The 24799-nt window shown below is 41.2% G+C and overlaps 1 protein-coding gene across 2 annotated transcripts in view; it reads left to right on the top strand.

The window, feature by feature from the left end:
- Window positions 1-24082, top strand: part of LOC115469099 (uncharacterized protein KIAA1211-like) — an 87549-nt gene extending 63467 nt beyond the window's left edge. For both annotated transcript variants that reach the window (XM_030201394.1, XM_030201393.1), the window contains 3 exons: window positions 20382-20566; window positions 22013-22157; window positions 23888-24082. In XM_030201394.1, coding sequence (XP_030057254.1) covers window positions 20382-20566; window positions 22013-22157; window positions 23888-24015 — 458 coding nt within the window. In that variant the 3' untranslated portion in view covers window positions 24016-24082. The remainder of the gene's footprint in view (window positions 1-20381; window positions 20567-22012; window positions 22158-23887) is intronic.
- The last annotated feature ends 717 nt before the right edge of the window (window positions 24083-24799 follow it).

The raw sequence follows: 24799 nt of genomic DNA, 5'->3' as shown, positions 1-24799 counted from the left end.
TTCAATTTAACAATTATACAACTAACAGCTTGTCCACAACGTTGTGAGTGGTGTCCTTCTCTTGGCTGCTCATCCACCACCTCTACCCAGCTGCCTGTGGGGCTCTCTCTTTCGCACCCGTGTCAATTCCATTCCTCCTCACCATCTCTTTGCTGGATCATCAGGTTGGGGGACATGCCAATGTATATGAATGCTGAAAGACAAAAGTGGGTTATTTGCACCAACACTAATCCTCACTCTTGTGCTATACAGGTGATGACTCAGAGGAGGCTGGCCCTAGTGGCCTGCAAGGCCAACGCCCTACACCAGCAGTCCAGCCTCAACCTCCACAGCCTGCAGCACCAGCAGTCCAGCCTCCACCACCTGCACCAGCTGTGCAGCCTCTGCGTCCACCACCAACTGCACCAGCTGTCCAGCCTCTGCCACCACCACCACCACCTGCAGCACCAGCAGAGGCCGCACCTCCAGCACCGGAGGACTTTGGTGAGGAGGAGGGCCCAGCTCCCCGCCAGAGGCCATCCGGCCAAAGGAGGCAACTCCTGCGGCTGGCCACGGAACTACTCCGCCACAACGTGCGCTTGGAGGAGTACCGGCAGCAGAAACTCGAGCTGCAGCGCCAAGCACTGGAGGCACAGCAGCGAGCTCACCAGGAACTCCTCCAGGCGCAACGTGAAGGCCACCAGGAGGTGCTCCAGCAACTGAAACGGCTGGAGCAGAGCATCCAACACCTGCGCCCTCAGGGCACCGCACCTACTCCAGCCCCTGTGCTGCTGGAGCAGCCCCTGCCATCAACATCCTCCTCCACTGACCACCACCAACCACCAGCTAAGAGGTGGGCGTTGCGATCATCAGCCTCCGCACCCACTCCTGCAGCACCCACCAAATCTGGTCCCATTCTGGGTCCTGTGGCCAGACCACTAGAACCAACAAGGTGGCACGATTTCCACGGTGCAGCCGAAACCGCAGGCTGCCGTGGGGATAGGGAGGAGGACACTGGGAGCAGCAGCTCAGAAGAGGGTGAAGAGACTTCCCGTGCAGCACCAGCTGCAAAGGAAGGGCGTGGGAGGGGTAGGAGGGGACGGGGGAAGGGAAGGGGAAAATGATGGGACATGCTGTAGGGTGAGGGTTGGTGGGAAGGGGGTGGGTGTGGGAGGGGGGTGGTGGTGGTGGTGGGGTTGAACACACACATGCACTTAATGTAAATAAATAAACGTTCACATACGTTCACCTAAAACTTGTTTCAATGAGTCTTTGTCTTGCTCTTACGCCAAGCTGGTAGGCATTGAGCTCTGCTCTGTGGGCTGGGGGTGGAGGGGGCTCCTCTTCCAGCTCATCTGGGGCCTCTTCTGGTGGTGGCTGTGGCTCCTCTGGGAGAGGCTGTCCTCTGCGCTGGGCCAAATTGTGTAACATGCAGCACGCCACAAAGATCTTGGCCACCTTTTCTGGACTGTAGAGCAGCTCTCCTCCAGACCGGTCCAGACAGCGGAAGCGGTTTTTCAATAAACCAAAGGTGCGCTCAATGATCCCCCGGGTGCTGCGATGTCTCCTGTTGTAGGTTTCTTCTGGCCCTGGTTGTGGGTGGATCAGGGGGGTCATGAGCCATGTCCTCTGCGGGTAGCCTCGGTCACCTTTGCAGAAAAGCAGAATGAGATAGATGAGTGTGTATCGCTTGGAGCAGGTACAGGGGGGGGGCGGGGGGATTTGGATAGTGGGTTGTGGTGGAGGAAGCCAGGGCGGAGGGTTGCCCAGTGGAGGAGGTCTAGTATGGGTGGTACATGCATGTTGCACTTACCTAGTAGCCATCCACCAATGAACTCCCCTCGCTCGAACCTGCGGAAGATGCCCGAGTGCTGTAGGATGTAGGCATCGTGGCTGGAGCCGGGGTACCTGGCACACACGTCTAATATCTCCCCCTGGGCATCACATACAACTTGCATGTTCATAGAATGAAATGCCTTCCTATTTCTGTAGGTGGCTTCGTGTGCCCGGGGGGGTCTGAGGGCTACGTGTGTGCAGTCTATCACACCGATGACCGAGGGGAATCTAGCAAGAGCATAGAAGGCGGCCATGTTGTTGTGCAGGGCCTGGGGGGTGGTGGGGAAAGTGATGTAGTGTGAGGTGTGAGTGATAAAGGCATCCAGGAACTGGGTGAGACAGTGTGAAATAGAAGCCTGGGTGAGGCCTGTGTTAGCAGCTAATACGGATTGAAAACTGCCAGTGGCCAGGACAGAGAGAGTGGAAGTGATTTTGAGGTGGGCAGGGATGGGGTTATTCCTACGTGTCTGGGGCTGAAGGAGGGGTTTCAGCTGCTCACACAGCTGACGAATGGTGGCCCTATCAAACCTGAACCTTGTTAGACACTGCTGGTCAGTGAGTTGTAGGAAGGTGGTGCGGGACCTAAACACTCGGGGCCGTGAATACCTCCTGCGGTGGGTGGCCTCTTCGTGTAGCATGCATGCCACAAGTGCATTAAGTGCATCTATATCCCCACCACCAGTGCAAGTATTAGGACTAGTAGTCAAACAGCAACACACACAGATCTGTCACTTCCAGCCACCACGCCCTCTGGCCACTCACTCGCCAAACAGTACAGGAACACAGAGACAAACGGAGGTCAGGGAATAGAGTATACACGTGGGAAGAGTGAATGGGGAGGGATAGGGGGAGGGGAAGGGGGCGATGGAGCAAAGGAGTAGGAGTAAGGAACGGTGAAAGGGTATGACACAAAAAGAGGCAGGGCACACAGACGACCGTCACAGGTACTGAACACGCTCGCCTTTCTCTCTGCAACCACCACTTCAGCTCTTCCACCAACAATATCGCCACTCTCCAACTACACACAATCGCTAATGGGTCTAAAGACGCTTTCCCCCTTGCTCTGGTCGCTTTTATTTCGGGTCCATCATATTACGCCCATCTTCCCACTCAACCAGAGCCATTTCGCTATTCGTTATACGTTGTACCCGTCCACGTCGTATCACCGCCCCTAACACGCCCCCGACACGCCTCTTATTTGGACGTTTTTACGTGAACGTACGAGCGACACGGACGCACTGAAACATTGGTTTCCATTATATGGATTTACTCGTTTTTGTGAGATTAACGTCTATCTCCCGATTTAGGTCGTAATATAGGCGTTTTTGTCTTTCGATTATAAGCAGGATAGTAACATAGTAGATGACGGCAGAAAAAGACCTGCACGGTCCATCCAGTCTGCCCAACAAGATAAACTCATATGTGCTACTTTTTGTGTATACCTTACCTTGATTTGTATCTGTCATTTTCAGGGCACAGACCGTAGAAGTCTGCCCCGCCTCCCACCACCGGCTCCGCCACCCAATCTCAGCTAAGCTTCTGAGGATCCATTCCTTCCGAACAGGATTCCTTTATGTTTATCCTACGCATGTTTGAATTCCGTTACTGTTTTCATCTCCACCACCTCCCGCGGGAGGGCATTCCTTTTTTTTTTAATTTCATCTTTATTAACGTCAGAACCATACATGCTTACATAACTTCAAACATGTATACACTACAATGCATGACACTGTACTATAACAATTAGTATTCCATGAACAGGTACTCTCAACCGTCCCATTACTAGTCACATGGTCGTCCCACACTAGCACATGGATTCTGACATTTTCTGTTTAATCCCCCCTTCCATATGTCCCTCCCCCTAATCTCCACTAACCTTCCCCAATCACAAAGAAAGAAAGAGAAGAACATTCACATCCCCCTTGCTCCCCCCCGGATCCTTACATCCCCCCTATCTCTACACCCCTCCCCCCCTCATGCATGATACGCTCTTATCTGAAGTCTCTTTATCTGGGTACCAGCTCTTCAAACTTTTTCCAGTATATTGCGTACTCTCTGTTATCTACATTCCGCGAATACCTATACAGGGAATGCTCATATTTTGCCAGATCTTTAACCTTTCTTAGCCAGCAGTTGAATGGAATCACCTCCTCACTAGTCCAGAACTGTAAGATAGCCTTTTTAGCTGCTAGTGTTGACATATATAAAGCATCCACCACTGATAAGCGGTGTGTGCGCTTATCCAATGTGCTCTTAAGTGGAATGCACTGTATTATCCACCTATTGTAACTTAAGCTTCCTTTTCCTTTTCTTTCTCCCTTTTTCTTTTGCTTAGAGCCCAGAAGCCTAAGTGAGCTTTTCACCTATTTTGATGCACGAAGCGCCCAGTTCACTTTTTGCTTTCTTCATTTAAACTACAAACATTGCTCCAAGTGGACTTTTCACTGTAATCTAAGAGACTCCTGTTGCAGGCCTTGTTGGCCGAAACACAGCTGTGTCAGGTCTCGTTTGCTTCACAATAAACATTTTGACCATCTGGAGCATTGTCTGTTGATTTTTGAGTCATCTTTGCCGTTGTGTCACTCGTGTTCTGAAATAAGAACATACAGGTTTATGTTGCCGTGTTGACACATGTAAAATGGATGCTTCCGCTCATGTAACCAGCGCATGCACATCCATTCTTGCCTTTATTTTAGAACAGGCTCTGTCAGCAGATCATGTTCTAAAATATTGTTAGAATTTGGTATGTGCTGACCTGGATGTACCAGTTCCCATTTGGACATTAAAATGTGGCTGATTAACTCCTACCTTCTGGTGTACATAAAGAGCCACTTAAAAAAATATCTAGGGATATCAAAAACACAGGCTTCTCAGTTATTTAGTACACCAAAAAATGGTATTTTAAATTATAAACATAAAAAACTTCAAATTATTAAAAGGTTTTTTTTTTTTAATCCAAAATATTCCAAAATTACTAAAAAGCACTCCATGAGATCCAGTAACTTAGGGGCTCTTTTACTAAAGTTTAGCACGTGCTATTGGACATTAGCTTGTGCTAAGTGCCACGTGGCCCATAGATATAAAATAGGATGTGCAGGATTTAGCACACACTAAGCTTTAGTAAAAGGGCCGCTCAGTGCATAGCAAAGTAATTACATCCTATGGCCATCATAGCTGCCGTCAATTTAAAAAATACATGAAATCCAGTGTTACATAAAAAAAGAATTACATTGATCGCTCACTCCTTCAACATTTATCTTCTCCAGGGATTGCAGGAACTGTTCTTAAATGGTTCTCTTCTTTTCCGGAGCATCGTTCTTTTGCAGTCGTCTAATCTACTTCTACGTCTTATGCACTCTCTTGTGGAGTTCGGTTCTTTCACTGTTTCTTTTTAATCTTTTTGTCAGCCCACTAGCATTACTTATCCAGACCTTTGGCGTTAGTGGTTATTCCTATGCTGATGAATTTCTTTTGGTTTATTATACTGATCCAATGTCCATCAATTTAGGACCACTTCAGGATTGCTTGCAGGAGGTAGCAATATGGCTAAAGAAGCATCATCTGGTTCTCAACCCTTAGAAGACAGGGTTGAAAACCAGATGGATGACAGGTTCCTCTTTTCTTTTCCTTCTTTAGTGCCTCTGCTTTTTGACAGAAAGGAGTTACCCCTGTCACTTCTTTCAGATATCTTGGAATAATTCTTGATTCTGCTCTGTTGTTTACACCACAAATATCTCAGGTTATGAAAACTTGTTTCTTTTATCTCTGTCGACTCATAGTTTTGTAGATACCGCTTCACTCTGTTCTTTGTTCTACGCATATATTAATTCTCGCTATGATTATTGCAATTCCATCTATGCAGGTATTACCAAGCTAATTTCAAACATCTTCAAACTTTTCAAAACACTGTGGCCTGTACTGTCATGCAAAACGTTATTTAATCATATTTCTCCACTGTTGCAACGTCTTCATTGGTTACCTATCGAATTTCAAATAAAGTATAAAATTCTTGCAATGACACACAAATTCCTGCACACTGCTACCCCTTCCTACTTGGCCTCTTTGATTGTTTTCTACACTCCCTCCCATACCCTTCATTCACTTACGGATAATAGGCTTGTTACACCTCCCCCTTCAAAGGCACGATGGGAGTCTATTTGGTCATCTGCTTTTTTTCTTTTTTTGCATCTGTCCTCTGGAACTCACTTCCTCAATATTTAAGGTTAGATGATTCCTAAACCTCTTTCCAAGCCTCCTTGAAAACCTATTTTTTTCAAGCAGATCGGGTGTATTCCATAATAGTGCGCAAAATGTTTTGAAATGCCCACGATCCGCCCATGGCCATGCCCCCTTTTTGGCGTCATGCATTAGAATTTACAAACACCATGTTATAGAATGTGCCTAGAAAGTTGTGTGTGGAAATTCTAATTAAAGCCAATTGGCGCCACTAATTGGTTAAGTACCAATTATCAGTGCTGATTGGCTTGTTAATAAACTAAGTTGTGCACGCGATTTGGCTGTGCAGCCAAATTAGCGCGCATAACTTAAGGCACCATTTATAGAATTGGGGGGGGGGGGGGTAAGCGTATACACTTTCACTGTGGAGGCTATTATATATATATACAAAATAGGAACTACAGTGTTTTAGATTTTGAGACTCCTGACGTGGGCGTTTGCCGAAACACATTTCTGTGTCTAGTGCACTGTTTTCTTATTGTGGCCTAATGTAGTTCTCCTAGTGATTGACTTTTGTTTTTGTAGTGCCCTTTTGGGCCCAACGTGGTGATTCTCCAGTTTCTGTGTTTTATTACTCGACTTTCTGGTGTCCTCTATTTGATGTCATTGTAAAGTCTGTGTGCCATCCCCACTTTTGCCTTTTTTCTACTGCACCACACATAGGGGGGTTTTCTTCATCTTTTTGCTTGTAACACTGTTTCTTCCCATGGCACTCTTTTCCTTTTGACGTTTTTGTATTAAGAATTACACATACCAATTAAATTTGAAAAATAGCTTAGAAGTGTCACATGGGTAGTTCTGTATGCTGCATTGTAGAAGCTGCTTCTTTCTGGACAGGATAGAGATGCTAGGGAAGCAATGGGGGGGTGGGGGGTGAGTAGGGAGTCCTTACCATCACACTGTGGCAATTATCTGTCAACCAGGCTTACAGTGCTTCTGGAAGTGTGAATTAGGTCTGTCCTATTTTTATTTGGCGTTCTTTTCTAATTGTATTATGTTTTTATTGTGAACTACTCTGACTATTAATTTAAAAGTGTGGTATATCAAAAGAATTAAACTATATAATGTTTCTGGAAAGGAGCTGTAGACTGTGGCACCTGGCTGAGCAATGTAACTGCATTGGTAGCTTACATTTGTTACTAAAAGCCCACTTCCAGATCTCTGTCAAATACTCATAAGCTGTACTAAATCCAGCTCTCTCTTCTGTGCCACTGTGCTGTCAATAATGTTAGAAATTATATCATGCATATACAATTAACTAATTAGCGGATCCAATTCTGTAGAAAAGAATGCTTGGCAATGTACAAAGTGAGCTGATGTCATGGTCCGGGGAGAACCAGACTTTTCAAAAATAGTGTCAAGTACAGTAGTTTTTAATTGGTAGAGAGTATTTTGAAAAACTAAAGGGTAACATTTTATAAACCTATTTCCCAATGTAAAGGTTTATTAGATAGCTCTTATTGTGTGGGTTATTATAGGTACGGAAAGAGTGCTCTTTTATATGATCTATCCTTGAGATTTGTTATCCCTATCAGGAAAGAGTCATGTTGAAGTTTTTGGAGATTTTTGAGCTGTTATATGTTTGCCACTGAGAGAACTAGCATTTACCATTGCCACCCAGATGACATTCGAAGGAGAGGAGTTTGGTTGTCCAGCAGCTATTTGGAGGAGGTGGGCAAAAAAACAAAAAAAAAAGTTCCAAGAGTCTGCCTGTTTGGTAAAATGAAGAAAAGAAAGGAAGACAGTAACGATCAGAGCATACAGTTTCCGGTTCAAGGTATGTCAAAAAGAGCTAGGATTACACAGCCATTTATTAAGGGAAACTACAGAAATGAACACTTGAGGAAACTCTTTAAGAAAATGTTACTATAACTTTTTATTAGCATGGATTTTGCTTCCTAAGAAATGTGCAATACATTAGATTATTTGCACTGAAAAAGTAGATTTTTTAACACCCTAAATGAAAGATGCCCCTCGCCACACCTTCTCCCTCCATATTCAGTACAATATAATGAGGTTTCAGGACTCACTCAGTCTCGTAGCATCCCCCCATCACCAAACCCCAGAGAGGGCATGAGGGAAGGGGGAGGTGTTTGCTTCTGATCTGTCCCATGCCTGCTTTGTTCAGTGCCTGGAAAGACCGACTACCTGGGACTTGGGCTGCTTGGGAAAAACCTAATAAAATAGGTTAATACTTTGATGCTTGAGGCTAGCCAGATTTAGAAGCGACATTCTCAGGTTCAAAGAAGGAGAGTGGAAAAGTACACCAGTGCTTTTATATCGATATTGTACCTATATAAGCTTTGAAAGAAGGAATCAGGTTTTTCAACCTCAAGGATATAATTGAAACGGAAACAGAAGGGAAGGAGGAGCCGTATGGCAAAATAATCCTTTGTGCTCGAGCTCAGGGAACCAATTTAAGGCCTTAGACATGTCACTAACTGAACAAAGCCTCCTGGTATTTGTTCCAGTTCTACTCCCAGATCTTGTGACAGTTCTTGTAAAGGTTACAGTAATAAGTTGTGTAACAAAGAAGATGTAGGTCAGATGAAGTCCAGAAGAAAGATTGTCTTCTTCAACCATTTTCCTTTTTTTCCCCCATCGGCTTTATTAATTCCTAGGACTTAGAATCTTTAGAATGTGAATTTATTAAACATGAAAATGTATGGAGTGGGACACTGGAAGAGAAGCCTGAGTAACATAATGTTTCCAAATCCAGTGTATGCCATAAAAATAGTTTGTGTAAATTCTTCTATGGGTTAGACATTTTGCACAACACCACTTTGGGTGAATCTCTTCATAAAAGTGGTTATTAAATCCCAATAAATAAATAATAAACAAACTGCAGATTTCTAAAAATAATAGAGAAACAGTATCACAGGAAAAATGCCATAGGCTGAATAAGATATAGGCAAGATATGTAAATTTGTAATAACAGGAGTAATGTTTAACATGCAGTTGTAGAAGATTAAAGTATGCACATAAAAACACCCCAGGCTTACAAATAATTTTAATAAGAAAAACGCAGACGTGTAAGAGTTTTTTCCTCACAGACACCTGACATCAAACAGTATTTCTGTAGTATCTTTGCTACATGGTGTACCCCACAGAGATGGACCCCTGTGCTTTGAGCCAAAGAGATGATGTGATTGCTGTAGAGCAGGGATAAGTAACTCTGGTCAACATAGTAACATAGTAGATGACGGCAGAAAAAGACCTGCACGGTCCACCCAGTCTGCCCAACAAGATAAACTCACGTGTCATTTTTTGTGTATACCTTACCTTGATTTGTACCTGTCTTTTTCAGGGCACAGACCGTATAAGTCTGCCCAGCACTATCCCCACCTCCCAACCACCCACCCCGCCACCCACCACTAGCTCTCAAGTGTCACATTTGCATACAGAGGAGGCATTCAAGTGTATCTCATGCATATTCAGTGTGGATATCTTGAAAACCTGACCTTGTGGCACTTAAGAGCCAGAGTTACCTATCCCTGCTTAAGAGGGACATAAAAACATAAGAATAGCCATACTGGGTCAGACCTAGCCCAGTATCCTGCAATCCAGGTCATAAGTACCTGGCAGAAACCCAAATAGTAGCAACATTCCATGCTTCCAATCCCAGGGCAAGCTGTGACTTCCCCATGTCTATCTTAATAGCAGACTATGGACTTTTCCTCCAGGAACTTATGCAAACCTTTTTTTTAAACCTAGATATGGTGCGTGCTTGGGGCGGGACTACCGCCGGCAGCCACATTGGGCCAGCGGTATTCCCAGAAGAGTAAGCAGTAAGCCCGCATTAAGCTTACCGCCGATCTCTAAAAGGGCCCCACAGTCTACTTAGATCCATAGAGGGGAACCTAGTAATAACATTAAAATAATAATAATGATTATAAAAATAAACTAAATATTAGCATAGCCTAGCATATACCTAGCAATCTTAGGAGACTTTAGTTAACATATTCCCACTCCATTAGTAAATTAATTAAGAAATCACCAATAATAAGACAGGTAGCAGTCCGGCAGCAAGATAGAGACTATCCACTCTTTTGTACCGACTGTCACATGTTTGATTATCTCCCAGTTGGTGAGAAGTTGTATGTTTGTAGTCAGTGCAAAGAGCTCCTAACATTCAAGGAACAGGTCTAACCTCTGGAGGCTAGAATAGCAGACTAGGAGGACCTTCAGAGTCATAATAGAGAAGGCCCACCTCCAGTCTGGCAACCTCTGTGCCACCATGGTGGAAAAAGGTCTCCTGAAGGGAGAGCATCACTGTGGAGAGGCAAGAAGTGATTCTGTAACCAGGACCTACCTTCCAGGGGATGCAATATCCTCTCGCAATGAGGATGTGTTCCCAGGGGCTTCTGCCCAGGAGGGATGGTTTAGGATGGTCATTGTAATTGGCGATTTGGTAATTAGGCATGTAGATAGCTGGGGAGGCTGGTGGACATGAGATGGCTTGGTTACTTGCCTGCCTGGTGCGAAGGTGGCGGACCTCACGCGGCATCTAGATGTTTATTACAAATTTAGTATACCGCTTAACTTGAGTAGATCAAAGTGGTTCACAATTTTATGCAATAGAAACATTCAAAGACAAACGTATTAATAAATAAAAGGAACTCCATAGTAATAATAGGAAAGACCTATACTCATTCACACCTAGAACAGTCACATTAATCATCAAAATGCATGGACCTTATCCTTCACCAAGACATTAGTAAACCTGTTTCTTTTCTGTTCTATTCTATCTAGGTCTTGTATACTGACCATTATTCCTAATAGGATTCACTGCCGTTCACAAAAAGAAAGGATATCATAACAATAAGGAAAAAGTTTACAAAATCAAAATAGACTAATACAGGTCCAATTCTTAACATTCCTAAACAGCAAATACGAAGATTGTAATCTCATATTCAACGGTAACTTATTCCAAAGACAAGCCCCCTGAAAAGGAAATGATCTTTCAATAATTGATTTTAATCTAATCTTTTTCATTGCAGGATAACCTAATGTTAGTGTTCGATAACAAAAGATTTCTCCTAGAAGAAGGAATCTCTAACAATCCCACTAAACCCTCTGCATTTGCCCCAGAGAGTGCTTTGAAGATTAAACATATCATCTTGAATCTAATAGGTAACCAATGCAACTCCCTGAAAAGAGGTAGAGCACTATCAAACTGACTCAAACCAAAGATCAGTTGGGCAGCTCTATTTTGTAATAACCGATTTTTCAAATTACAATCAATGTAAGAGTATAGCGAGTTACAGTAGTCCAACTGAGGAAGAATAGCCTGTGCCAAGAGTCCAAAGTCAATCAAAAAAGGTATACAATTTAGCTGTATCGCCTCTCCATAAAATACAAATGTTGTCAATACATCTTCAGTAAAACCTAATTTCCTCCAAAAAAAGGGTGAGCCTTAAGAAAACACACTTCAAAATCTCAGATTTAAAATGAAATTTAACTTTCTGGAGATTCCTTTTGTGGACATTTTAATCAAGAATTCAGCATACAGCTTTATCACAAACCCATAGATGAAAATAAGTATTTACATTATGAAACATCTCACCCTAGAGGCTTAAAGCAGAACCTTCCATTCTGCCAATTTGTAACACTTAAGCGCTTTTATTCTGACTTTAATGATTCTGAAGAAAAAGCTTCCATGAAAGCTCAGAGATTCAGAAACAGAGGGTGCTTCACAGAACGTATCCAGAAAGATCTGAATCATGCAAGAGATATCAGTCGTGAAAATTTGCTCCAAGAAAAGAGAGTTAAAAACAGGCCAGACATTGTGTGTACGCTCAGGTACTCCCATCTTTCTAGCGATATAAAGAAGAGCATTTTTAGACACTGGCATATTTTAGAGGATCATCCCTGTTTTAAAAATTGTAAAAAAAAACAACAACACATTATTGCATACTCCATAAGTAAAATCTAAAAGAAAAATTGGTGCCCTCCACATTGCCAGCTTTGCCCCAACCACCTGTCCTTTCTCAAGGCCAGTCAAGCTGTGGCAGGTGCTCTGTTTGTCAGCATTCTTTGACAATCTGATCGTTTACAAATCCTCAGAGAGACAGAGTATTCAAACTTTTGCATACTGCTAATTGTAATACTGCACAAGTAGTTTATGTAATCCTGTGTCCTTGTAATCTTGTATATATAGGAAAGACAAAACAAATGCTTAGGACTAGAATTACCTAACACAGGAGTTGCATCAGTAGGCAGATTATGAGTGCATCCTCAGTGCTGCATTGGACTGAAAGGAGGTAACATTGACCAGCTACTGGAGTGGAGGAGTGGCCTAGTGGTTAGGGTGGTGGACTTTGGTCCTGAGGAACTGAGTTCAATTCCTGGCACAGGCAACTCCTGGTGACTCTGGGCAAGTCCGTTAACCCTCCATTGCCTGCCGCATTGAGCCTGCCATGAGTGGGAAAGCGCAGGGTACAAATGTAACAAAAATAAAATACTTTTGCAGAGTGAGCAACATTTGATTTTTGAATATAATTTGGTCCAGCCATTTCACCTCAACCGTTAGAGCTTAAGTATTGACATTCTCTATAAATTGTTGGTAAATAAGATTGTTGGCTTTTTCCCTTTGTTTTTCGGGGGGGGGGGGGGTTTAGACAAGTGTCATAATTTTTCTGTTTTTCTTCTTTTAATCCCCCCTTTTTCTTTTCCTTTTTTCTTTTTCCGTTTCCCCTTCCATCCCTTTCTTTATTTCCCCCTTTTTGTTCCTTCTCCTTTTTACCTTTCTCTTCCCCCTTTTCCTCCTCCCCTTTTTCCTGTTTTTTCTTTTCTTTTTCCCTATTTTCTCCCCTTTTTGTAGTTCCTTGTTTGCTTTCCCTTTCTCTTCTGCGGCTTCCTCCCTATTTTTGGACTGATGGGCAGCTCATTAAAGAAGCTTGCCTCTGTGCCCTCAAGTTCATTGCCCTGTGTTTATTTTTGCACTGACCATCACACCAAAGGTTTTTGTGCTTGACTCGTATGCATTTCCTGCTTTTTTTGTTTTTTACAATGGTCTACCTTAAGAATAGTGCCTCATGAGTTACGTATATGTGCGTGTACCATCACTTGTTTTTGGCATTCATTTCTTCTTTAAACTGCCGCTGAGTACCAGCATCTGCCTTTTACATTGGAACCGCAGTTGTGAGTAATTCTGTTAATTTTAATTGTTTATTTTTGCCTTGACAAATATTTCAGGCAACTTTTGATTTCAAGGCTGTATATATTCTCCCCTGTAGTACATATATGTGTGGAGTTTGGGAGACCAGCCGTGTTTAATTGTTCATTATTTCGTGGGTCCATCTTTTTTGCGTCATTCATATTTTTTAGACCTCATGATCAGTGTAGCCATTCATAAGTTGCAATGCGAGTTTTATAGATGTGGTTGGACAATTCCTTGCCCCTGCTATTAAATATTTTGTGCCTTAATGCCTGGCTTATAGACCTCTTCCATCACCTTTACCCCGCAGTTCTTTTTTTCAGTTCCTTACCCCTTTTCTTTCTTTCCTTTTCTTTTCTCTTCCTTTTTTTTCCCTATATTTGTCCTATGCCCTTCTTCTTTCTTTTCTTTCTTTTCTTTTTTTTCCTTTTTCTTCCCCCCCTTCCCTTCCCCTCTTTCCTCTTCCCTGCCTCTTCTTTTCCCTTTTCCCCATTTTTCTTCTTTTTTGTTTCCCTTCTTTCTTTCTTATTTTCTTCTTCTTTTTTCTTGACGGTCATTTTTGTTTTTTTCAGTTTGATTTGTATTTTCTTTTCTTTTTTCCTTTCTCTTCTTTCCCCTTTCCTTCTTTTCCCTCTCTCCTTCCCTTCCCATCTTTCCCCTTTCCTGCCTCTTTTTTCCTTTTCCCTTTTATTCTTCTTCCTTTTCCCTTTTATTCTTCTTATTTATTTCCCTTCTTTCTTTTTATTTTATTCTTTTTTTCTTGACGGTCATCTTTGTTTTTTTCAGTTTGATTTGTATTTGAGCTGATATTCATCAGTGGACTGTCAATGTCAACCCAGTGCTCATTCTTATTTATTATTACATAGTCACAATAGTTTAGCCTAATATCAGTTTTTAATGTTTTTTTTAATGTTATCAATAGAGATAAAACCCAATGTCTCATTCTCTCGTCCCAATACAATAATGTTCCCACCTCGACAATTAACGCACAGGGGTTCATCCCTCCCAATCTCAGACCACTTGAAAATCTTAGGAATAACAATTGACTGCAACCTAACACTAGAAAGCCAAGCTAAGAACATGACCACGAAAATGTTCCACACTATATGGAAGCTCAAACGTATAAAACCTTACTTTCCCAGGGATTCATTCCGCAAACATGATCCAAATCATGGTGCTAACCCATGTAGATTACTGCAATAGTATTTACGTAGGCTGCAAAGATCAAATCATAAGAAAACTACAGACAGCACAAAACACGGCTGCCAGACTCATCTTTGGAAAAGTACGTTTCAAAAGTGAAATCCCTCCTAAGAAGCTTACATTGGCTTCCTATTAATGCTCGCATAACAATCAAAATATGCACAATAGTCCACAGAATCATCTACGGACTCGCACCAGATTACATGATGGAATTTATCAATCTACCATTAAGAAACATGATGAGAACAGCAACAACCTACCTAACCCTTCACTACTCCAATTGCAAAGGTATAAATCTTCACATGCCACCAACCTCTCCTTTATAGGCACACAACTTTGGAACTCACTACCTAAAGACCTGAAACTCACAGAAAACTACCTACAATTCAGAAAATAACTGAAAACACATCTTTTCAAGAAGTCTTTCCGCCCCTGGATCTGCCTAATCCCACACCAACATGCATAACGAAAAGTTCAGAAATGGAAAAGCAATAATATTAACCTCTCTCACAATATGCTAATATATCAACCTAAGCGTTTATTAAACTTCTGTATTATGTACTAGACTTCTACAAATCTAAATTTTCTAACCGCCTTTTTAGCAATATGTAAGCCACATTGAACCTGCTATACGGTGGGAAAATGTGGGATACAAATGCAATAAATAAATAGATAAATATTAGAATAAGTGCTTTTAAACAGTTGTTTAAATCCATTTGGTACATTTTAAACAACTTACTAATTCTTGTCAGGTTTACATGCATTTATTTGATACAAATGGCGTCTTGTTATATGTATTTATTATTCTCATTTATTGCATTTTACATGTATATATTTATTTGATGCAAATGGTGTCTCATTATTTATTCATCATTCTTATTTATTTATTTATTCATTGTATTTTTATGCATTTAGAGACCCTTTTACTAAGGCGTGCCGAAAAGTGGCCTGTGCTGGTATAGGCACATGTTTTGGATGCGCACAGGTCTATTTTTCAGCACGTCTGGAAAAAATGCCTTTTTTGTGGTTGAAAATGGACGTGTGTCAAAATTAAAACCAGCGCATGTCCATTTTCGGCCTGAGACCTTACCACCACTCAGTTGACTTAGCGGTAAGGTCTCGTGCGCAAACCGGGCAGTAAGTGTCAGTGCGCATAAACTGCCGATTATCGCTGGGTAAGCGCCATGTGGTATAAAATAAAAAATATTTTCTACCACATGTTTTGCACATTCGTCATAAATGGAATTACCGCCCAGGGCACGTGGTAGCCAGGCAGTAGTTCCAGTTTGACACATGTTGGACGTGCATAGGCACCTACCCGCCTTAGTAAAAGGGCCCCTTAGCTGTTTATTGTTTTATATACTTTCTTGCGTATTTGTTGCACTGTTTTTGTATGTAATTATTTTTGTTTTTACATTTGTTTTTATAGATGCTATTTGACCCCTAATGCAGGCATATTGAGTGCCGAAACACAACTATGTAGGGCCTTCTTGTAGACATTGCTTTCGTTGGGTTTACTTGTATACATTACTAACGCTGGGAATAAAGTCTTCTATGGTTCCATCTATGGATCGTGTGTTCCACTTTTGTGCTCTTCATATTGACTTCACCCATGGAGTGTTTTCTCCTTTGGTTTTTTGCATAACATGAATCAGTACAATTTCTAGAGTTAAAGATTCAGCCATACGCCCGCAAAATGCCTTTACCACAAGCTTTCCACTAGGAATAGGCACTAAAGTTCCTTTCTTTTCTGGGACATCCCTTTTACCTTGAATTGTTGCACCCAAATATTTGAATCTCTTCTCTTTGTGTCTGATAATGTCAGATGAGTACTTGTTCATTACTCATCTTTTAGTTTCAGCTCCAGACTGGAACCTATACCCTAGCTGGATTAATTGATGCAAAATCTTTTTTTACAGCAATGTAGACAGACATAGGCATCCAATATAAGAGGCCTGGGAAGGCAAAGGCTCCCCAGAAGGTGGGCCAGTTTCCGGCTGACATATATAGCAACTAGGCGTCCTCATTCTATTGTTTTATAACAGGTCCTCGGTCTTCCTACTACACCCAGCAGCTGGAGATGCACTTAATTGCACACCATACCCTGCTGCCATGGAGCCAATCTTCTGATGATGATCCTTGAGATTACATGGCACATTCCACAAGATTGGCTCCACAACACTAGAAGATGATGTGCAATTAAGTGCATTTGCTGCTGCTAGCTGGAGTTGGAGTTTGTGATGGACAGCCACACTGAGTGGAAGAGCCAAGAATGGCTGACAGCCTAGAGAAGAAAGCAGAGGATGAGAAAGAGCTTGCATTGCAGGGAGGGAGAAGAGAGAGGGGGAATGGAGTGGAATGAACCAGACAGCAGAGCTGAGAGAGTGGCAAGAAAGAGGGAGAGTCAAGTAGAGGAAAAGGGTAGAGACCAAGGTCAGTGTGTCTGGAATGAGAGGGTAAGAAGGGGTGAAAGAATGTCTGAAGAAAGAGAAGTAGCAAGAAGGGGTGAGTGTGTCTAGAGTGAGGAACCCTGTAAAGTAACTGGTATTCTAGTTATTTACATGTATATGTGAACACACATACGTAAATGACAATAATCCAGTTTATGCACTATTCTATAAGTGCATGCATATCTTCAATAGCACATATAGGATTCAATTTAAGATTCTTTGTTTAGTCTTTAAAATACTGATGCAACAAGTATCAAAGATCTTGGCTTCGAAACTTCATATTTATCAGCCCACTCAATCGTTGAGATCAGAAGGTCAATTGCTTCTTGATGTTCTATCTTATCATGTTATATAAAATCAGGTGAACTTAGGAACACAATTTTTTATATTGTGGGTTCTTTATGCTGGAACAAGTTGCATCTTAGAATGAGAGGTTCAGGATTTGAGAGAGTTTAAAAAAGAACTTAAAACTCTACTTTTTCTGCAGGCATTTAGGAGAGGGTAGTGAATGACATCTCAGCTCTCTTCTTGGGTATGTTCTCTTTTGATATGGTTGTGTTAAGAAAGAATGTCTGTTAATGTATTCTTTGTAGTCTAAGGTGATTTATGTGTTAATTTGTAGTCCGCTAAGAACTTTGGATTAAGCAGAATAAAAGTTTTTAAATAAATACTGTACAGGTGGACATTCATGTGGGCAGAGTATAGGTGGGGCACTCACATGCATAACTCATAGAATACTGTAAGTTACATGTGTGTCTCCTGACTCTAAGCTCAAGCATGTATACCAGCTCTATGGCTGTCATAAGTGCTCACTTTTAACACACATGCATGTATATAGCTGGTTACACTAGTATTCTGTAAAGGAATGTAGGTGCCTATATCACAGGAGAGGCAGCGATAGTGAGAGGAGTTCGCTCACGCCACTCTACTAGCTACAAGGATTTCATTTCTGCAATGTTGTCTGTGCTGGTTTTTTCATCAAGGACACTGTAACACGTTCCGCGTATTTGTTTGCCAGTCACTCCACAAGATAGCCCCCGAGGCAGCCCTTTTGGGTGAAATACGGCCAGTATCGGGCGATATAAGGAGCTTGCTATTGTACGAATAAAAGTCTATATTCGAATCACCGATCTGCTTTTTTTCTTTTCCATCTTGGAGTTTGTGGATCGATTGCCTTCCTGTATATAGCTGGTTACACTGGTATTCTGTAAAGGAATGTAGGTGCCTGTATCACAGGAGAGGCAGCACAAATGTTTTCTTTAAATCGATGCCAAGGGGATTGTCAGTGGAGAAACCACAGAAATGAGACATCATTTCATTTTTTTTGTGCTGGAAACTTGAATTCAGATACTATCAAAGGGAGCTTATAGGCTGGCTGGTATTTTTTTTTTTTTTAACCACTGAAAAACTTTGGAGCTCTTTTACAAAGCGGTGATAAGCCCAACGCGGGCTTACCACAGGCTAATCTGGAGTTACTGCTAGCCCAACGTAGGCGTTGGCGGTAGTTCTTTTTTTTTTTCCTGGTCGTAGTATTTTTATTAAATTTTAAAAGAGAATTAACAGAAGACAATTCAGTGTAACAGTACAACAGCATACAAATTGCAAAAATCATGTAAAGGACAGAAGAGAGAGAGAGTGGAGAGGAAGAAAATAAAAAAAGAAAAACACTTCTCATCAAGCATCTCTAAAGTGGGACAATAACAAAGACCACTTCTCCTTATAAGTGATATAGCGACATGACTTTTTAGCCAGAAAGGTATCATATTTATTTATTTTATTTATTTATTTGTAGCATTTGTATCCCACATTTTCTCACCGATTTGCAGGCTCAATGTGGCTTACATTTGCTGTCATGGCGATTGCCATTTCCGGTAGCAGGGTCTGAAATACCAAATTTCACCATTCTTGATATGTGACTTGACCCAGGGTCTTCCAGTGCCCAAAAACTACTTTCAAGGCTAAAGTGAGCAAAGTATTAACAAGTAAGCATTCATTATGGCTTAAGGAAGAGCGAAAACATTGGTCTCTGAGCAACACATATTTATACAGCATGGGACCATGGAAATGAAATATATCTGTTAAAGTGAACCAGACATCAGTCCAAAATGATTGAAGGCATACACAGTCAAAAACAAGGTGTCTGATAGTACCCCATTGAGAATGACAAGACCAACATAAACTGGGAATGGACGGATTAATGGTATGCGACCTGAGGGGCATCCATAAGGACCGGTGCATAAAAAAATAAAGGGACTGAGTGATGTCCGCAGACCTGGAACACTGAAAAACTGAGCGCCAGAGCTGCGTTCAACTGCTATCAGAAATGGACTGCTGAATATCTTGTTCCCAACATCTACACAAGCCCAGACATGTAATGGAAGATTTACTTAAAAAGAAAGTATAAACGTGCGATATAGTTCTAGCCCCAGTGCACACCATTTGCCATGATAGGGAAAATTGGCCTGTATTTTTTTTAGTTTGGCGCTAACCCAGTGGTAATCGGGCAGCACCGCACGCTACCCAGTTACTGCCGGGTTAGTGCAGGAGCCCTTACCACCACCTCAGTGGGTGGTGGTAAGTGATCCCCCCCCCCCCCCCCCCCCGCATGGCCACGTGGTAAGAGCAATCTTACTGCACGGCCATGGCTATTTTCAAGAAAACAGCAAGGCCAAATGATCTGCTTGGTTGGTTTCCATCGTGGCTATTTTCAGCCTTTTTTTATCCGCTGCGGTAAAAAGGGCCACAGTGTGAGGCAAAAACGGCCCCCACCGCTAATGCAGGGCTCTTTTTACCACAGCTTGGTAAAAGGACCCCTTTGTGAATAGTGGATGCTCTTTCTGAAAGAGAGTGTATCCTTAACATTGCTCCCTTAATGAAAGAGGAGTGTGGTAGCCGTGTTAGTCCACTCTTAAGGTTATCAATAGAAATCAAACAAAATAAAACATGGAAAAGAAAATAAGATGATACCTTTTTTTATTGGACATAACTTAATACATTTCTTGATTAGCTTTCGAAGACGAAGATTAGCTTTTGACAAAGAAGGGCAACCTTCGAAAGCTAATCAAGAAATGTATTAAGTTATGTCCAATAAAAAAGGTATCATCTTATTTTCTTTTCCATGTTTTATTTTGTTTGATTTCTATTGATTCCCTTAATGAAAAAATGCCAAAATATCTCTGAAAAAACTAATGTCTCTATAAATGACACAGGAAACATGATTGAAAAATTTTCAGGCTGCACACCCCTATTAAATTACTGCATATAAAATTTCCTATATGAAAAATATTGTGCATTCAAAAATGTATACAAATACTACCTATCGCTTTTGCCCAGTGCTTAAAACTGATCCTGATTTCAAAGAAAAGCCTAAAGCTAAACATAAAAACCTTACTAATAATTAATTTAAGATTGTTTACTTTTTGCTTTTAGTGAAGAATTGAGCCTCTTTGCCAAAAAAAAGTGGAAGAAAACGGAAAATTTCTTTTGTATAACTTTGTTTCAAATAAATGTGTTAACAGTGTCATCATCTGTGAGTGTAACAGAGTCTGCAAAAGGAACTGACAGTCAGACAAAACCAACCTGGATTAATTTGGCACACCGGAAGCAGGGAGGTCTAGAGGATCAAAAGCTTAACCCAGAAGAGAAACATTCATCATTGGAAGGAGATACAGAAAAAAAGAACAAGCAAAATGAGAAAATGGAGGTGTGTTGCATTGCAAATTTTTTTTGATTCATTTATACTTCGGGGTCTTTTCACTGAATGGCGCTAAACTCTTAGGGGTTCTTTTACTAAAACTTAGCTCAAGTTATCTGTAGCAGGTCCCAGAGGAATAAAATGGGCCCTGCTGCAGATAACTTGAGCTAAGCTTTAGTAAAAGACGCTTTAAATGCGCAGTAAGCACACATTAACATACTACCGTAGAACACATTAATACGTTTTGTGGTATTATGCCTGTTTATACATGCTAACCTGCGCGTTAGTGATTTTCTATAAATATTTTGTGGAGGGGAGCATATCATAGAGCGTGGACATTCCTGTGCTATCTGGCTAGCGCATTATGATTAGCACGTGTTAACCAGATAGCACAGAGCTAAACTTAATTCTTTGCATGTGCCATGCTAATGGAAACAACGCACAACCTATAATTAAAACAAAAGAAAAAGCCTTTAAAAATACCATGTTCAATCTGGACTTACGCATGGGAAAGTCCCACATCAACCCGCATTAAGCCCAGATTTTAGCACAGCTTATTAAAGGAGTCCCTTTAACTCATTAGAAAATTGAATTTACCAAAACATGAAAAATACATTTTTGCTGCAGGGATATGGAGGAACCAGCAAAAGGTGAACATACATCCCTGTAATGCTAATATTTATTATTTATTTATTTATTTATTTATTAACCGCTTTTATGAAGAGATGTATAATAATCTGGAATTAACATGAGATTTTTTTTTTCTTTTGGACATATCTTCAATATTCCCATTATTGCACTGAAAAAAAAAGTAAAACGTTAAGATCCTATTTATTAAACATTTTTCCCAAATCACAAAATGGGAGAAAACTTTTAATAAATGTAGCCCTTAATGTGTAGCTCTCCCAGGAAAAGCAGGCATACAATGGACACAGAAAGGTAGCAGTTTGTTTCTTAAAACATAGCACATGAACTGACCCAATGGCTCACTGAAGGTATGATTTGCTAAGCTTGGCTTCTGCTCCTCTGCAATGACCACATTGGGATGAGGGAGAGTTATAAAATGGGAGGGAAATCCCAGGTGATTGCAGGTGAAGGCTTCCCAGCACCAGTTCTGGTTGAACTGGAAGTCCAAACAAGCAGGAAAAAACTAAAAGCTAGGAAAATAAAATTCACATTGACCCTACAAATGCATGTCTGCTATAGTGGTTTTCAGCTTAACGTTTAAGTATAAATTTTCCACATTTAGGGGGGAAGTTATTAAAGTAGGCTACCATTACAATGGGTTATTTTAGCACATGTGCTATTTTAGCACAAGGTCTCATTTTATGCTATGAGATCCTGTGCTTAAATAGCACAACTTGTGGTAAAAGAACTCCCCCCTCCCCTCTCATTCTGTTGTGCTAATACGATGATGCATATGTTATATAGCTTATTCTTTCCCTTCTTTATTAGGGGCATGTAAAGCCACAAGCAGAACTCATCAAAAACAAATCCTCCCACTTAACATCTAAAACCACTGAAGAGTTCAATCAAGAAACAAAGCACAACCTGGAACAGCCACGGCACAGAGCATATACGCTGCCACATTTGATCTCTGGTGAGGCATTCGTGCTTAAAGAAACATAAAAGGCAGAACGCAAAAGATGCTTATGATCCCGATTTTCTAAACATTCACCCCCATTCCTATAATCTCCAAAGTACAACTATGATGGCCTGTGGTCTGGACTCTTATGACTCTAGGCCATCTTTCATGACATAAATATTTCAAGGTCTGCCCTGCCCTCTCTTCCCCACCCAATGCATTACATCTGTTTTCAAAACAAAAACAGTGCCATAGAAATCCACTACCGATATCTTCAAGAATAATTATTTGTCTTTTATTTTAAGAGATTATTGTTGGGAATCTAAGGATCCCGTTTACCAACCAGCGGCAAAAGAGGGTGTCCGTTGGTGTCGGCGTGTGTTTTTGACGTGCGCCGAGGCCCTCTTTTACCGCAGTGGGTAAAAGGTAGGTCTTTCTTTACTTGAGGAAATGGCCATGCAGGAAGTGAAGCACTTGCAGCGCAGCCATTTCAGGGTGGAGCCCTTACCGCCACTCATTGAAGTGGTGGTAAGGGCTCCCGCGCTAACCCGACAGTAACCGGGCAGCATGTGGCATTGCCTGATTACCACAGGGTACACACCGGTGCTATAAAAATATTTTTGTAGGGCCGGATATGACGGTGCGCTGGGGATGGGAACTACTACCAGGCTGCTGCAGTAGCCTGGTGGTACTTCCTTTTTAGCGAGCAGTAAGCCCACGTTGGGCTTACTGCCGCTTTGTAAAAAGGCCCCTATATAAATTGTTCTAGTGTCACAAAACGCCTGACTGGAAATTATGGAGCATATTTACCAAGCAGAGCTAGCTGTTAAAGCAACAATTAGGGGCCCTTTTACTAAGCCATGGTAAAAAGTGGCCTGCCCTAGTTTGGATGCATGAATTTAGCATGCCCTGGGCCATTTTTTACCACGGCAGGTAAAACGGTCTTTTTTAATGGGGCGATAAATGGCCGTGAACTAATATTAAAAGTAGCGCACAGCAATTTACTGCCTGAGCCCTTAACGCCACCTATGTACTTGTCGGTACTCCTGTGATAATCAGACTGTGTGCATAAATGTGGCTGAGCTGCCGATTACTGCTGGGACCCCCCTCCTCCCCCCACCATGGTAGAAAATAGAAAATTATTTTCTAGTGCGGGAAACAGTGCACTCTAACTTTGAAACTACTTCAGAGTGCCCATGCTATGTCAATTTAACACGCGCTACCCGCTCGTTAGCCCTACTGCTGCTTAGTAAAACAGCCCCTAAATGTGTAGTAACAGTTTAACATGACATCATAGCAGTTAATGTGCGGTAACTTCTGCATTAACAGCTAATGCAGAACAGGATGTAGAATCACCTTTTAGTTAACAAGCAAGAAGTTTTTATATATTATCTGTTAACACAGCAGATAATGCAGCACAATTAACACCACATGAAGAGGTGTTTTTAAGCAACACATTAACTTCCATTTAGTTAATACCAAGTACATAATTTTTCTCTGTGTTAAATGGATGGGAAAATTTTAGGAATGCCTCCAGTTGTTAATGCAGGGGCTTTACAGTCACTGCGTGTTAATTTTGGACGTTAACCTACGGTAACTGCAAAATCCTACCACACTTTAAATAGACCCCGATATATGATGTTGCGGTTTAACGAATGCATACCTATTACAGTTTTGCTTGTAAATATCTTTGTTAAAGATATATCTAAATAGTGTTAACGAGCAAGTTGTACTTTTCTCCACAGCTACTCAGTCTTCCCTGTTGCTGCAAAAGGAGGAAACAGTTCATTCTAGCTCAGATCAGCCATCATGGATGGAACTTGCCAAGAAGAAATCTCAAGCTTGGAGCAATATGCCTCGGATTATAAAATAAAAACATGTTGTCGGAAAACAATAGTATCTGACATTTGGTTGATTAAGACTTCCTTTTGCAGATTCATTCAGGCCTGATTAATATAAGACACTCTCATTTTGTGCCTGTATACAAAGTCCTAATTAGGGAAAGCATTTCATATCCTAGGGCAGCTTATTTTCTTTTGGTGGAACTGTGAAGGAAGAGCACTTTAAAAGCAGCTATGATAATGTTTACCTTCGGTTATAAAATGACACTCTATTCTGGAAATTTCTTTTTAAAAGATTGTATTAACTGTGCACTGGACAGCAGCATATTAGAAACTAATGGAATAAATACTACCAACTAGTCAATACAACATTAAAATGTTATTTTTGAATTCAGATGTTTGTTAAATTCTTTCAGCAGTTACCTTTGATTCTCATGCTAAGATCCAGGCATGTGTAGAATTACCAATTGGTTATCTCATACAGAATCTAATGGATTAATGGTAATAAGAATCATACAAAATATAAGAGGCAGGACAGCAATCAACTGCCCAAATGTGTGATGCCATTTATATCTTGTTACTCTACGTGAATATGTATACTTGAAATTATACAAGAAAATAATCATTGTATAATTTTTAATTCAAAGAAGGATACTTCAGTGATGTCATGATGTGTCATAATCTAGGGTAATACTTCTGATGACTTTTTTAAATGAAAGATCTGTTGACTTTTAAATACTTGTTGAATATCTTATATAATCTAATCTAATTAATATCTCCCTGTAATCACTCTAAAGTTTTTATCACAAACTTTTA

This window comes from Microcaecilia unicolor, chromosome 4 (genome assembly GCF_901765095.1).
Source record: "Microcaecilia unicolor chromosome 4, aMicUni1.1, whole genome shotgun sequence".
NCBI lineage: Eukaryota > Metazoa > Chordata > Amphibia > Gymnophiona > Siphonopidae > Microcaecilia > Microcaecilia unicolor.
Note: the sequence above shows the minus strand (reverse complement) of the source record. Positions and strands in the feature narration are given on the sequence as shown.